Source organism: Monopterus albus, unplaced genomic scaffold (assembly GCF_001952655.1).
Source record: "Monopterus albus unplaced genomic scaffold, M_albus_1.0 scaffold54.1, whole genome shotgun sequence".
Lineage (NCBI taxonomy): Eukaryota > Metazoa > Chordata > Actinopteri > Synbranchiformes > Synbranchidae > Monopterus > Monopterus albus.
In genome coordinates, this window is record NW_018127934.1 from 318572 (window position 1) to 332769 (window position 14198).

A 14198-nucleotide genomic window follows, 5' to 3' on the forward strand; every position below is an offset into this window, starting at 1 on the left:
ATATATAAAGATAGATATTTATATATTCACTCAATTTAGGAAAATATAATACAAAATTTAATACAAGAAATATAGACTACACTAGCTAACATCACTTTTAGTGACAAGTAGCTTCTTATGTTTTGAGTCTTTTGTAGTTTTTTATTTTTTTGGTCAGACCTGCCATGATGGACGGGCCCGTTTTGTTTTTGAAGTGCTGGGGCGCCAAGCTCTAAGGACTGCCGTAGACTGAGGCCTAATGACAATTAAAATGGTCAGAGAGTGACAGAAGCACCTCCTCCGTCAAGAATAGTGCATAATTTATCGACGAGTTGAAGAAATTCATCGGTCTTCCGCGGTGCCCATAAGCTTCAGAAATAATAAATTTAGCAGAGAGAGAAATAAGGTCAACAGTTTTGCTGTAGAAATTAAATGTTAATCTGAATGTGATTAGCTTTTAAGTTTAAGAGAAAAATCATTAGAGCTGACCCGTTTTCTCTTTTCTTTTCAACACTTAACAGCTTTGACTTGTTAATCAGAGGAAATGATAACAGTAAAAATCCAGACACAATTACTGCTTGAAAAAGTAACAGAGCTGTAGAGAAATTCAAATTCTTGGTAGATGGCGTTGTGGGCAAGGAGAAGGATCTGTTAGTGAAAAAGAAAATGGAGGCTGCTCCTTTTTTTCTGTAGGTCCACTCTGTAATCACCCACTTGCCATCTACAGGGTAAAAAAAAGATAAAGGAAAGTCTCACATAGCACCCCATGGTCCAGTAGAAACATTTAAACACAGAGGAAGCACCCGCCTCTTGTATTTATTGCTACATCAATTAGCTACTGAGAAGGAAAGACAAGACTTAAATCAATCTTTAAGGAATAGAGTTTTAGTTGTGAGGCAACTCCTTTTTTCCCCATTTGACTTAGTAGTCCATCCACACCATAGGGTGGTATAGTGTAGTGGTCAGTAGTGTGGAGTAGTGGTTAGGCGACCCAACCAGGGGGAGGGCATGAGGACTTGGACAGTAACTGTACATCTATTTACATTCTTTCTTCTCTGCTACAGCTCTGTAACCTTTTCAGTGTCTTTCTCCAACATCAGCCACTTTTGGTAATGAAGATAATTTTGTAGAAAGTCCTATTTTAGGTCACACAGTTGCAGAAGTACCTTCATACTGACAGCATTTAAAAAAAAAGGGGGGGGGGGGGGGGAGGGAATGGCTGGAATTGGGAAATGTGGTTATTAGCTTTCCTAGCAAGAGTTATATGAAGACAGATACCACTCTCATGTCTGTGCAGGAATCAGCTGTTTAGCTTAGCTTAGCATAAAGACAGGGGAGACAACTAGCATAGCACTGTTCACAGCTACATGGCTATGTAGCCTATAAGCACTGCGAAAGATCATGCTATATCTCATTTGTTTTGTTTTGTTTTGTTCAATTCAAAACCCCTGTTAAACAACAACTGGACAATTTAACACTTTCGTTGGCTCCTGCTTCATTTTAAAGGATAAGGCATAAGGCCAGTCATTTTCTATTTTAACTATTTCCAACACTCCCCATACAGAGATGAAAATCAACTCACTGTTAATGTCTATCAATCATGTCAGTCCTGGATTAGCTTAGTCTGTGCCATAGACCTCCACTGTTGTTCAGAAACTATTAAAAACACATCAGAGAAACACACCACTGCACTGGGTGACATGTTTCCTCATTACAAAACATCAGACCCCTGGTATTTATTAAGACTATCCAGAGATCTTGCGTCCTTACTTCAGACACCATAAAAAATTACAGCTGCTCGGTGCCTTTGGGGCAATATTTTAAATAAAATATTAGGGTCTGGTGTTTCCTAATGAGAAAAACGTGTCGACCAGCGCAGGGGTGTGCTTCACTGATTTGTTTTTAATCATTTATGAACAGCAATAAAGGTCTATGGCGCAGGCGAATAAGCTGATCCAGGAGTGACAAGCTGACAGACATTAGCAGAGAGTAGCGGCTAATCATTGTTGGTTTTAGCCTTTGTATGGAGAGTGTCATACTGTTAATATAGAAAATGGCCGGCCTTATCCTTTAAATGTACAGACACGAGAGTGACATGAGAGCCACTAATATTCAACACATACATGAATATCAAATATTCTTAGTTTTACTTTAAAGCCATTGTGTCCTTTTTTGGGACTGACTTTGCTCTTATAAGTATTGATCTTCTCATCTAACTCTTGGCAAGTCAAAGAATAAGCATATTCCCCAAGTGTCAAACTATTTATTTAGGTCAAATGTTTCAAGGAGTGTCCAGGAAATCTGCAATAGCTACTCCTTTAAATGTTACTGTGTAAAAAGGAAGATACCGTATGATGCAAATACATCTTCGAGGTCCCAGTGTTGCATATATTGCAGAACAAACAGAAGTGCTTTCTTTGCCTTTGATATCACATACTGTTTGTGTATTATTGTCACAAGAAGATGACATGAAGCTCATCTTTTGTGTTTGACCTCTCCCTCACTTGAGTTTTTTTTTCTCAGGCACACGCGTGCATTACACGCAAGCATTACAAAATACTGATTAACAAGTCAAAGCTGTCCACCACACCACAGGCGTCGCTGATTTAAAAACCACAAATTCTGCTCTGCTCTCTCTGAGCCTGCAGCAACACTAGGTGGGGGGGGGAGGGCAGGGAATGTCAGGAGGGACGGGTGAAAGCAGTACAGTCGGTGGTCTTCGGGGGGAGGGGGTTCAGGGTGTACTGCCGTTGTGGACTGGGCTCATATAGGTAGTTGGCAGCGTTGGCATTTGCACATGGAAGCTGGGGCGAAGATAGAAAAACAGATGAGGGAGCTGGCCGAGAAATTCAAGGCCGCGCCATGTCTAACAGTGGTGCGGCTGCAGTCTGTGGGAATGTGTGGCTGTGTAGCTGGTGTCGCTGGAGCTGCTCTGGAGGCTGTAGTGGTCTTCCTCCTCACCATCACTGATGCTGTCCACGCTGTCCGCTTCACCGGGGGTGAACTCCATGCCCTCGATGTCCACCTCTGCATGCGAACACAGAAGAGAATACACACAGTTATTTTCAGTACTGTTTAAAAACAGAGCCAGAGAGAGGAAAAGTGTTTATTCCCACCCAGCCATGGGGATATTTATTAGGGAGCCTGCTGCGCCTCTGGATTAAACCCAGATTTAGGCAGCTATTACTTCTGGCCAAACAGGCAGATCTTTGTGCTCCTATAGTAAATCCCTATCCATTCATAAACAACTGCATGTTTATTTACGCCATTCGGGATTAGTAAACATACAGCAGGACAGGCTGAACAAGCACCTTTAAACTTGAAAACTTAACTTAATGCTTGAAAACATGAGTGTGACGAGTACATTGAAATGCAAAAGAGTAATTAGCTGTTCTGAACAGCGCCTGGGAGAGAAGTCCAACCCTACAGGCACTTCTGTTAGAGCGTACTGATGCCTAAATCTCATGGCTGGGGTTTCAGGATCATGCATTCAAATAGAACCAGCAGTAATTGACTAAAATCCTGCCCTTGGCATCAGAGGAAGACAGATTACTCTTTGTATTTATGTCCCTTTTGCAGCTGAAATGTGACAAAGCTGTTGAGCTGCTGCTGCCTGCACTCATACGCAGTCACACCAACATTTCCCACCATCAGCGGCCACAGAGGAGATGTAGATGCCTTGTCAATCTGAGGGGTTAACCTTTGACCCTGGGGCATCACCTGCAAGCAAAGCCAGGGCTAATCACCGGCTTTTCACCTGACACACGGTGTGGCTCAGGGTTGATCAGGCAACAGCCAAACACCTCTAAGTTTGTTTACACATGGATGAAAGCACCAATAGTGTTGTGCTCAGCAAACAGATATCCAGTAGATATCTGTTTGCTGAAGCTTTACAGCAGGCTGGACCAGTCTGAGCAATACCTTGGTGGGTAGATGTAAATCTTTAATCAAAGAATTTTAGAATATGGCTCACACACTTCTATATGCACTCCAGAAAGTTGACTACAGATGTTTGTGTCAGCACTGATGACAGACCTCAAATTCCCATAATAAAATTGAATATGCTGGAGTTTATGCAGATTTCTAACAGAGTTCTTTATCGTTTAAAGTCAGCTTACCTTGCTCGGAGTCGGTGGAGATGGTGGAGCCCATGCTGTCGGTGCGGATGCGTTCAACAGATCCTGACACAGAGAGCTGCTCCAGGCAGCGTTTGAGGTAGCGGTGCTCTCTCTGCAGCTGCTCCTTCATGTTTAAAGCCTTCCTGTCCTGCTCCTCCAGCTTCTGCACAGACACAAAAAAGAAATGCTAAGAATCAATGACACAAAATATTGCTAGCTGTGTTGTCTCCTGCCAATCTCACCCCTGCCACGGTTAAAAACACTGTATTTAACAACAACACTTCAAAATGTAATGGGGAAGTGGCCAGGTGGCTCTATGAGGTTAGAAAGTAAAATTAACATAAACTGTAAAAGTTTGACTCAGTGTGGGATTATATTTTGCAATTATTTGCATATGAAACTTTTCGGTGGTGAATCAAAGCGAAGTTGAACACGTGTGACCCTCTGATACGAGAAGACACGACGGTGACGAGAATCAGCGCAGGTCGTCTGAGCATAGAGGGCATGCATGATAAACAGGAAATGAAGGGTTAAAACTTGCTCTGTCTGGATTTTCCACCAACCACGCTTGCTGCTTGTAAACAGCAAAATCAGTACAGCATGTCCTAAGTTGTATTTACATTTACAGCCTATCTTCTACACAGCCATCTTAGCAATCGAATAACATTGTGAAAGCACCATTAAGTTTTTATAAGTACCTCTGTGTCAGAATCTTTTATGCCACTTGGTGTGTTTGTGTACGTGTGTGTGTGAGCTGAAACAGTTAATGAACCATGGAGGAGAATTTGGCCTTTAACAAACCAAACATCCAGTTGTCTCCTTTCACATATCTGAAGATCAGCCCCCCAAACGTCCTATATTCCACCATGTTGACTCATTTGCTATGTGTTTTTTGTTTTTTTTTTTGTCTCTCTTTTCAGTCCTGGGAGCAATTTTTTCTGGCAGGCTCTAAACTGCTCTGATTGGAAGATTAGAAAACAATATCCCGCTTAACAAAGGCAAAAGAGAAAACCAAACAGCCACAGGAGAAGTACAGCACGGGTCTAGATCTCATGGAGCTCAAGAAGAGGACAAACTACTGTAGCCTTTCAGAGGAGAATTTAATCTGGATTTACTCTAAAATAATAAATAATGTCAGGAAATAAAAAAAAAAAAAGATCATAATTTACCAGAGCCCAGTTTTGTCTGACCAAACTTTTAATATCCAGAGCAAATCCTCACATTATTAATGAATATCAAACTTGTTTAATTTTCTATTTAATGACTAACACTACTAACTTTCTAATCAGGTTTAAAACAGAAACAGGAATGTTCTGTCTAGAGCATCTGATCTTTGCACGAGCCTGTGCCGTTCACTACCTTGATGTGCATCTTGGCCCTTTTCAGCAGGCTGAGTGTGGTGTGTCTCGTGCTGTCTGGACCCAAAGGCACCAGCTTCTTCAGCTGCTCCAAGTACAGCCGTAGTTTGGCACGTCTGCAAGCACACAAGCACAGGGTGACTCAGCACACATTCACCAGCAGAAAAAGTGAGCGGGCACCTACAAAAAAAAAAAAAAAAAAATAGCTGCTCCTCATTTTCTGTGACTTTCCTTTGCTTGTACTGGAAAATATGTTAGCCAGTGAGAATGGTGACCAAATACTACACGATCGGGAGTGATGATCTGCAGGACTGAGATGCTGCACGATCAAAAGGCTTTTTGAGGGGAGGGTATTATTGTTGTGCACAGTTTCACTTGCTACACTTGCTGAGATCTTGCAGAGGCTCCAGTGAACTAAGTTCAAATCCCTGTGACGATTCACATTATAGTCATTTTGCATCCATGGCAAAAAGCAGAGTGCACCATAGTGTTGGAAAAGTAACTGAATTTATTAAAATAGTAAAACTCTGAATCTTTTACTGACCTAAATTTACTTTCATCCTAGTTTCCAGTAAGTAAACAGCCTGGGCTTTATATATTTAACTGAGGAAAATAGTTTTCAAACCCTTTTCTGTTTTGGCCGCCTGTGTGACTACATCTGGTAGAATCTGATAGTGTGCTCACAGAATCGGGCAGAAAGCTCATATGTCCATATGTTAACCAATGAAAAGCAGGAGAACTATGCACTGTCTAATGGTGCATTAATGTTCTCCATCTCACCTCTCTATTTGACAGATCTTGTGTTTGGCTGATGCACAGAATGGAAACCATGCTGTCCTCTAAAACTGAGGGCGAGTCATTAAAACCACACCGGGTACAGAAATCATTACTGACCCAAACGGTGGCCACGAGAAGCTTCTCATCTGTTCTGGTGATTCTGTTGGTTCATCTCAGAGCACAAACTGTGACCCTGCCGAAACCCTACAGGCCAACAAGTAAACACTCACTGGATGCAGCTTTTGGATGTTCAATTCAGTCACAGTGACGACAAGGCGGAGTTAATCTCTGAGTGCACACGACTGTATGTTTCAGAGGACAGATTCAGATTACCTCCCCTCTCTGTCCTTAGTCCATTCAGATTTGTTCATAAAGGCTTTTCAACCCTCCAGTAGTCAAGCTAGTCCGTGAACTATTTCTTTGTCCTGACCTAGCCTTCCCCCCTTTCTCCCTTTCCTTTGGCTAACTCCGGCTGAACGATAAACAAACTCCAACAATGCAAGGTCTCCAATGGCCATCGCTGCAACCACAATAAACCCAATCAGAGAAATGAAGCTGTGTGAGGCTGGCTGCACAGCAGAGCACACAGTCAGTGCACAAAAACACATGCACACATACAAGCTCTTTTCCCTGTTTTGTTTTGTTTTTTTCAGGAAGGGCGTTGTCTGTGTTTTTTCAAACAAAGTGTTTCATTTAAAGGCCAGTCAGAGTCCGCCTCTGGGCAACAAGACCCCAGGGATTAAATCTAATCATCTAAAGTCCTGATAACTGTAGCTTTTACTTTTGTAGCTGTAGAAATCAACTGCATTTAGCAGAAAATGCCCTAAGTACCATCCCCACCTCTCTACAGGTGCATAAGGGCGGTCACAAAAAAGGGCATGTGAAAGTGCTCTCGTTCTTTTATTTTCTCCTCTCCCCGAGCCACATGAAGCACTTGGAGTCCAGCCAGGGGGGAGCGGGCAGGAAGGAGCTGGGGGTTTGAAGCAGAGGGGGTGTTTTTTTGGATCTGAGCGAGGTCCGAAGGAGTGGATGACTTTCTCTTTGGGTTGAAAAAAGGGCTCTTTGAGCACAGTGTGCTCAGCTGCACTAGGCAGCGCTCCATACACATCATCCAAAGAGTAACTTGAGCCAGTGGGAAACCATCTTGTACCCCGCCACCCCACCCCATAATGAAAAACAAAAACAAGGCGTTCCCTAAATACTCCGCCTGACTCCCCACCTTCACCCCCACAAAAACATTTTAATGGCTTATTCATCGCACACCCCCACCTGTGTGCTCACCACATATTTTACCTGGCATGTGGCAGACAGCAAAAGTGTGCACAGATCCACTTTCACCATCACTTTTACCACATGAAAATAAAATCAATGTCTCTACTGTTTGGTGCTCCAGCCTTATAATACACCGCTTCTTTTCATTAGACCCTAAATCAAAAAGAAACAACTTGCTACTCAGCAATCATGCCGACCTGGGGGCACCTTACATGTTTTCTGGAGCTGTGCACAACTTTCTGGAAGAATGGTGATATAGAGTGCCGTGGTAGTGAGTCCTAAAACCCAGAACTGAGTCAGCACTTTTGCACTTCCGGTTCCCTCACCCTGAAGTCAGTGGGTTTTTGGTGACATGCCTGAAATAAGGGCTGTGGTTAACACAAGGCCAATACATTTTCATGTTTTGTTTCTACAAAATAAAATGCAACAGTGAATACCCCGCTCGTGATTTTTAGTGCAGTGCATCTACAGCAGCGTGTGTACATCTGGCAGATGCATATTGAAAGATATTTACGTATACTCCACTGCATTGGTGGCCGTGACCAGTTTCACAGTGTCCACGTACAAATAGCGCTTCACACACACACTGTCCCGGTGACATTAGCATGTCCTGTGACTGCCCTGCGCTCTGGGATTGCGGATCTATAGGCACACAGAGAGCCGCGGGGCCTGAGAAGACAAGCCAGGGCAAACAACAGGCCCTCACCCCTCACTCGCTGCACTGTTTAATAAGCTCCCTGCAGCCTGGCGCATTCCTCAACCCATACACACAGGACCGAGTGGCTTGTGTGGCACAGAGCCAGACCTGCCAAACTAAGGTCAAAGGTCATCAGAAACACCACTGCAAAGTTTCCTCCCACTGCCGGCACCGACTCTGTTCTCTCCTTGTTGGGTTTAAAGGAAAGGATGTGGAGGTTTTGTCCCTAAATTAAAGCGATCTAATCTGTGCCTTTACGGGCTTAAGTTTTCATAGTTTGACTATCATTGCACAGTAACATTGCACTCATTGGGGTACTTGCTGAGATCTTAGTAACAGCAACCACACTAAAAGGGAGTCTGACCCACAGTATTTACTAAGTTTTATACACCCACAGTTTAATCAGACTTCTTTTTAAACGATGTCGTGTTTCTAGCAGTTCCATTACTGATAAGAATAATATGACAAAAAAAAAGTTGCAATGAAGTAGAATTACATTCAAATTTTGGTTTTATCCTGAGTGGACAGCAGTTTAGTAATACTGCTATTATTAAACTGTTAGACACAGTATGTTATTATGCAACAAAACACTTCTTATGAAGCAATTGAGATGAATGTTTTTCTGAACCTTTTCAGAGTAGAAACTTCCTGCAGGTGGCCCCTGCCCTGTAATGTGAAGTGAACACGGGGCAGTGTTGCGTGAGTGTGGATCACCACATTACAGGGCAGAGAGGCTGTGGGATCTGGGGTTGCCAGTGGACAGGCTCCACATCTGGCAGGCAGGTTTCTGGAGAGTACGAAGCAGATGGAGGGAGGTTTGAGGTGGTGAGGGACCCTAAACAGGCGCCAGCCGAAAAAGCAACATGCACACAGACGCACAACTAAGCCTTTTGGCAGCCCACTCCGTCAGCCTCACTGTCACCTTCCAGCCCTCTCCAAACATATTTACATGTAACAGAGATCTGAAAAACAAGGGGGTAGAAAAGTAAAATGGCAAAAAGCGGCTTCTGAGACTGGCAGGTTGTGGTGGTTTGCCACACTTACGCCTACGGGAGCCAGACATGAGACGAGAGGCTTTTAGAGGCTTTTATCTTGTTGACACTAAATGTCAGTCGTCTGGGACGAGCCATATTTGTTTTCTATCATCAAGGATGCCGCACCCACCCACTGTGCGCTGTGACAACTGTGAGGCGAGACAGATGGATCCAAGTTCCTCATAAACAAATTCTCCTGAAGGCAGGGACATGGAGCTCTTGCTCTCACATGACTCTGCTCTCACACGCAAGCAGCAAACAGAAACCTGAACACACCATAACAGCAGCACAGACAGAGGGAGGGGCCTAGCTGCTTCACTACTCGAAGAATTACTTTAAAAAAAGCATTGCATGCATTAGTTAAACAACAGGACACTGCAGGTTCAGGCAGTTTGTTGTACACTCATTGTAGTAGTATTTCCACAGCGCCTAGTAATTAGGTTCTTCAGATTCTTTTTCCATGAACTGAGACAATCCCCTGTGCGAGGCAGGTCGTTTCAAACCTTCTTCAGCACAGCCAGCTTACAGAGAGCTGTTACCAGAAAAACAGATAACAAATAGAATTTAAAGAGAGCGTGTGAGCGAGAGAGAGAGAGGGAGGGAGGGTCAAAAGTAAAGAAAAACTTCCCTATGCGTCTGTGAATCTTTTCAACACAATGTCAAAATGACAGACCTGGACATTAAGTGCCTTCCGCTGTGTGCACTGAAAATTACATCTGCAAATGTTGAACAGACTAGCGGAGACAAGTTCAGTGAGCTCAATAGACACATTCCCCTGCCACGAGAGGCTCTGGCTTTATAATGGGTCCTTGTCGATGATTAACACACGGGAATCTGGTGGCATGATAGAAGATTCTTGCTTCTTGCTGTTGACTGGAACAGTGTCGCTGTTTACTTCAAAAAGGAAAACAGTGGGGCAAGGTCAGAATATATTTGAGGGGTGAGAAGAGACACTGATACACTAACCTTTGCTTATTCTTACAACTTCCCTCATGTTTTACGTTTTTTGTGAACTGCAATATACTGTTACCTTTACATGCCACTAAAAATGATTAAAATAAAACAACAAGGAAAAAAAATCAGCCTTTGTTTTACCTGTAGATTTGTGACAACCAAGGGCTCACAAGCTAAAATGGCTGCAAACTGCTGCTGTAGAACTTAAACCAAGTAAACTAGAGATGATGCCTACAGCTCTAATCCACCCTCATAATCAAAACATATTGGCTTACGACTTGACAAAGAAAAGAGACAAGCAGCACCAAATGTGGATATAGTTGAAGAACATTCTAGTAATTCTGGGTCTGCTAGTATTTGACCGCATCTACCCACAAGCTTTCCCCCAGAACTACCTCTCCTACTCAACTGTACATTCCAGCGTACAGTATGTGTGCGTACTGTGCTGACCTGAATTTCAGACTGCCTGCTCCGCGCACTGAGCAGTCACATCCTACTCTGCCTCCCCCCCACCCCCCTTCGGCAATGCTCAAGAATGTCTCTGCCTCCTCCTGCTCACGCACAAGGCCCAGGATCAAACCATGAATGGTTCAGTCGCCACACTTTCCTCCCTGCTCTCCTCTTTGCCACCTCTTTCTTTAATTGGCTTTCCGTGCCCTCAGGCCCCCTCCCCACCCCAGAGCTATGCTAGCATCTTGTTGCTTTTATGAGCGTCAGCTGCTTTGCTGTAGTGAACCAAGTTTACTGGCACAGAAACGCGGTGTACCCTTTGGCAGCGACACCTGAGAGAGAGAGAGAGAGAGAGAGAGACCAGGAATGCTCTCACCTAAATGTAGGTGTGCAGCGGTCATGGTCACATACTCAAATATCTCTGCGTGAGAGTACAATTGCACAGAAAGCCAGTACGCATCCTCCACAGTCCTGAGGCAAACACAGTCGTCCACAGTAGGGGCAGCGAACGCGGTCGTGTTTGACCTGAGATAGATGACCAGCTTCTCAGCGCCTGGTGGCCTCAGGGTCACATATCCACTGGTGTCAGTGCATGTGTAACAGTTTGAACAAACCCAGACTGCCCTCAGGTTGGACAATATGAGAAACTGTATTGGGAGATGACAGCATTGCATCAGCCTTCTGAGCTTTGCCACACAGTAAAGCCATTAGTTTAAAAAATCTGGTTGCACTTCTCCAAAGAGAAATTACTGTACCCGCACTGTAAATGTATTTTTGCATCAAACTGATTAAATCCCATCTTATTTTAGCTAATAGTTTTTCAGTTTAATTTCCAGAAAATCCACCATATTACAAACTGAAAGAATTAGTCAGTCAGCTGCAGCTTCTTAATTGTGAAGATTTGCCGTTTTTCTCTCTCTCTGACATTATGTAACAATATATATGTTGGACAACTGGTCAGACAAAGCAAGACAAAACCTCACCATAGACATGGATGTTTTAGTGAATATCAGAAAATAACCTGCAGACCAATTCAACAAAAAAAGATTTTTGCTGCAGTCCTACATATATCGTAATATAAAATCCCATATACCATAACAGAAGGTGTAACCCACCCCAGGACTAAAACTAATTTCATGTTAAATACAAGTGCTGCTGCAGTTTTGGGGCTCTAATGAGGAGACTAGCACGTCAGTCATTTCTCTGGTTTATTAGTTGCCCACGCATGCATAATGACTCCACATGAGGAATGTACTGTAAGTGACAGTGTGACATTTTGAGGAAGTTAAATACAATCATGTGCAATCATGTGAGCATGTGAATGTTGCATTAAAGACTTTCCACACTTTGTAGCAGCCTGTCAGAGGCAAACTTGAATATTCATTTATTTTTAAAAAGCAAGATGTGGACCAAGTATGACCTTCAACTTCACAATGCCTGCGCACTTTACAGTCGTCATTAAAATCCAGACGAACAGGTCTACAAAGCCTGCTGTCTACGTAAAGGCACAGTCACAACAGAAGATTCACCCCTCAAAAGAGAAGAAACAGACACAGATGAGAGGACCGGTAAAGAATGATAAAGGCCTGCATTGAGAGGAGAGCTCCTTAGTATCTCGGGTTTCTGCTGACTCAGACACTTTTAGGGGCCGAAAATGCAAGCCAGAAAAACTGAGATAACAGAAAAACCAGATGTGGTCTCTGGAGAAGGGGAGACAAAGGGCAGCAGGTGGGAGAAGTCCCAGGGTTGTGGATGGCTCTCCCTCCCTCACGATACAATGCCATAACTCACACTGCTTGGTGAGGTGCTGTCACACACACACACACACACACACACACAAGCAGGATTCACTCGAGAAGAAACTGCTCATAGCCAAATAAGTCATTCATCAAAGTTGGGAGTAGAAGACACCGGGAGTGTAAATTTAATTAGAGAGCAGATTAGGCCATGACAGACTGAGCGCCTCCATCAAGCGCATGTAAATTTAAAGTTAAGTTAAATCGTGTGTCACACAGTTGCTACAGTGGAATACACTATACACTGTAGGAGAATACTGGGTGTTGAAATCAATCCGTGAACCCTGAGCATCACCCTTAGTGATCTCAAAAATGAAACCGAGCTCACCTGACAGTCATTAGATAAAAATAGATCTGTAAATCCTCTTCTCAATTGAGGGAGGTGCCGCAAAACATACTAGTCACCTGGCCTAGTGCGACTGGAGACTTCTTGTAAGCAGGTGATATATGGGAAATACAGTCTATGTTGCAAATAGAAAAAGAAACTTATGATCAGTTGAAGTCAGAAATGGGAAGGAAGCAATGCCATCAGAGACCAACCCCACAGTAGCATCTGGTTGCACAAAAAAAAAAAACACCAAGCTGATGCTTTGCAGCTCTGTCCTTTGCCAGCGCAATGATGAAGCAGCAGAGTCACACTCGGTCTAGTCAGAGATGGCACAGCTGCACTCAGGCTGCAGCAGATTAGCAGGTTGAGTCAGGACAGACGACGCTGTGGGACGGAGCTGGCACCCGCCCAGACGTCTCACTCTGATAAGAGGACACAAATATATGCAGGGTGCCTCCTGAATGGCCGCCAAGTCACAATAAATTCAAAGCCTTCTGGTGTCTAAACCAGACAATCATTAGTCATCGTGTCCACCCAGTGAACATACAGTACAGGGATGTCTCTGTGCGGCATCAGCACAAACCAAACACAACAACAAACAGATGAAGCAGGTGAGTCAGGGTTCAAGCAGCAGCACCTCCCTGGAGGGCTTAAGGGACGTGGAGCTTTAGGAAGCGATACTGTGCCTGCTGTGGATTAAACAGGGCTGAAGCTATGAAAAGATGCTCCAAACTGGTCACAAGCTCGGTAAACTCGTTGAACAGGACAGCTTTTGGTTTTCTTATGAATTAGCAGCAGACAGAAACCAACTAATGACACACTGAGCCCTTTCAGTCGCAGTGGGATTGAAACTAATTGTATTTCTGCTTTCAATTTCTCTTGGATTTTTTTCAGTTATGTCTTTCAAATAAACCTTTTTCAGAAATGACACTATGTCAACTATCTAAGTCCCTAAAATCAGCAACTGTTTGACTTTTTCGCCTAATAAATAACTTAAACAAGAGTCAGAACTGCTACTGATTCACTTTCTGTTGATCAGCAAACCAAGTAATGGTTACATAAATATACTCTAACAGGTATAATACACCACACACACACTGTATACGATTGTGCTAAAGCCTGAAGTCACGGTTTCGACCTTTAACACCTGTATGTCAGAGTAATGAGCATGTAATTTTTTCAGGCTGCAGGTCCAGACAGAGATTGAATCAGGATGTATTGTGTTGCAAAGCATCACAATGATACCTCGTCACTCCAGAGGCTGTCATTACAAATGAGCAGGCTGAAATTATCTCCTTCAAAATGGGTGAAAATATAAGGCAGGAATGATGACAGTGATGCTTCTCTTGTGACTGACAGTGGTGGTGACAGAGTTTAATCATATGTGTATTCAGGATTTTCCCTAGATTTTCAGATGGCTTAAGCGCCTTTTGTG

The 14198-nt window shown here is 43.5% G+C and overlaps 2 protein-coding genes across 3 annotated transcripts in view; one reads left to right on the top strand and one right to left on the bottom strand.

Moving 5' to 3' along the window:
* Positions 1-4105, top strand: part of LOC109961394 (PRELI domain-containing protein 1, mitochondrial-like) — a 22224-nt gene extending 18119 nt beyond the window's left edge. The window contains exon 7 of the mRNA XM_020602155.1: positions 4089-4105. The gene's annotated coding sequence lies outside the window, so the exon portion shown is untranslated. The remainder of the gene's footprint in view (positions 1-4088) is intronic.
* mxd4 (MAX dimerization protein 4) overlaps positions 1958-14198 on the bottom strand; it is a 20179-nt gene continuing 7938 nt past the window's right edge. For both annotated transcript variants that reach the window (XM_020602149.1, XM_020602148.1), the window contains 3 exons: positions 5457-5571; positions 4098-4260; positions 1958-3006 (listed from right to left, as the gene is read on the bottom strand). In XM_020602149.1, the coding sequence (XP_020457805.1) occupies positions 2846-3006; positions 4098-4260; positions 5457-5571 (439 nt within the window). In that variant the 3' untranslated portion in view covers positions 1958-2845. The remainder of the gene's footprint in view (positions 3007-4097; positions 4261-5456; positions 5572-14198) is intronic.